Source organism: Cryptomeria japonica, chromosome 10, assembly GCF_030272615.1.
Source record: "Cryptomeria japonica chromosome 10, Sugi_1.0, whole genome shotgun sequence".
Lineage (NCBI taxonomy): Eukaryota > Viridiplantae > Streptophyta > Pinopsida > Cupressales > Cupressaceae > Cryptomeria > Cryptomeria japonica.
Window position 1 is genome coordinate 735,347,217 of NC_081414.1, and position 2,091 is coordinate 735,349,307.

The 2,091-nt window shown below is 34.3% G+C and overlaps 1 protein-coding gene across 1 annotated transcript; it reads right to left on the reverse strand.

Moving 5' to 3' along the window:
* Nucleotides 1-558: 558 nt before the first annotated feature.
* Nucleotides 559-1,798, reverse strand: LOC131032239 (uncharacterized). Its single transcript, XM_057963191.2, has one exon. It carries the CDS (start codon nucleotides 1,574-1,576, stop codon nucleotides 896-898), a length of 681 nt encoding a protein of 226 aa, XP_057819174.2. The 5' UTR covers nucleotides 1,577-1,798; the 3' UTR covers nucleotides 559-895.
* Between the last annotated feature and the right edge of the window lie 293 nt (nucleotides 1,799-2,091).

Here is a 2,091-nt window from a genome sequence, read left to right on the forward strand (position 1 = left end):
TAGATTAAAAAAAATTAGATCAAACTTGCTACCTATAAATACATAGTTTTAAATCAAATGAGAAACGTCGTCTTTGAGAACTCGGATAATTTGTTGATAAGAAATTAAGACAAACAAAAACAAAAACAACAAACATTCTGGTTAGAGCCGTGACTGCCACCTTTTCACTTCTATGAGACAGTTCTATTAAAATTGAATAACTACAATTTATTGATTATTTCAATTTTCTATATTTCTAATATATTATTTTAATTATTTTTAAATGAAATTGTTGAATTAAATTGACTATGTTTTTGACAGTTGATTGTTTATGACTGTTTTATTATATTTTTAACATTTTTTAAGAGGTTAAAAGATCTTGAATCATTATAAACAACATCTTAAAGAAGAAGAGTGGATTCTAACAACAAAAGAACCACAAAATAATAAGACATGAACAGTAAATAAGACGGTCAGCTGAAAAACAACAAATCCACAATGGAATGGTTGCCCAAATACTACAATAAACACATTTAACAGCAAAAATAGCTTCAAAATATTCTCTTAATTTTGTCCCTAAAAACACAAATTTCAAAAAGTTCTATTACTTTTTATTAAGGAGGCCAAAACAGCTTTACAACCTCATCATACCTGGATCTAGATTAAAGAAACTTAACATGCAGAGTTCCTATACATTTCATTGAATGGAAACAACAATCCATCCAATTGACTAGATTCAAAGGAGAAGCAACAAAATCTATTCCCCCTTGAATTATATGGCATTGAGAAATGCATCTACATAACATTTACTAGATTCAAAGGAGAAGCAACAAAATATATTCCCCCTTGAATTATATGGCATTGAGAAAAGCCTCTACTGGCTTGCTTAAGGAACATTTTTCCTCAAAAGCAAAACTTAACTGGCACCTCTAGCAAGCATCTCCCTGTACTGACAGAAAGAAAACTGCCTCTCCAATTCCATTTCATTGTAGAACTTTGCAATGAACTCCTCTGCTTTTTTGTCCACTTGATGCACCCCTTCTTCACCTTCACGAATAGACCACCTTGAACTACTGTGCAGTGATGAGGAACAGGCTGTTTTCCAGTCCTCAAATGTCTGCAAATGACCACTGCAACAAAATTCTTCATTAACACCATTAAACTGACAGGCCTCAAGATTGTCTCTGGTTATGTACTCTTTACTCATGTCCAATAGCACTGGACCCACACTATATCTATTACTGTTCAATTCCTCCATTTCTTCTTCTTCTTCTTGTGGGTGTGCATGCATGCAAGGAATAGACAAAGAAGGCAAGTAATGGTGCAGCTGCTTCCTCTTCTTGAAACGAAAGCCAGGATTTTCAGGGCTGTTGCTGCATGAAAATTCATATTGCTTAACACCCAGAGCATTTTTAGTAGAGCTCTGATGAAACATCAGGCTCCCACCCAAATTCTTCCCAACCACCTTAAGCAATCTTCTGTGTTTCAAAACCCCTCTTCTAGCCATAAAGATTACGATTCTCAACACACTCCAAAGACGCTTCTTGATTGAAATCACAGGCTTACTCCCTTTTCTCACCATCTCATCTATTGCCATTTCTATATCTTTTATCAAGAAATCAATATACCATCGATCATATAAACTATACAAAGAATCAATATATCATGAAATCTATATCTATAAAAAGATATCACAATTTTCTTCTTTGTTCTTATTTCTTGATAAAAGATCATAGAATTTGATCCGAAACGTAGAAATAACACAATCAAAACCAAAAACTATGAACCAATAAAGAAACCAAACTATCATGAATCATATGAACTACACAGATTGGAGAAATACTTCCAATATATAGGCCCATTGGAAGATGACCCGAGTTTCACGTGTCTAACAGTGAATTGCAGATGACCCACAAGCCACAAGACGGTGCAGGTTAACGTCAAATTAATACAAAGGGCGGTGTGGTTGGCACACAATAGTTAACAAAAGTAGAACACGTACACTGTTCTTTCACATATAACCACACATCCAGAAAGACTTTTCCTCACTGCACAAAGAAGTCCAATGCACAAATCAAAGCGAATCACGAAAAAATGGATCCATCCCATTTT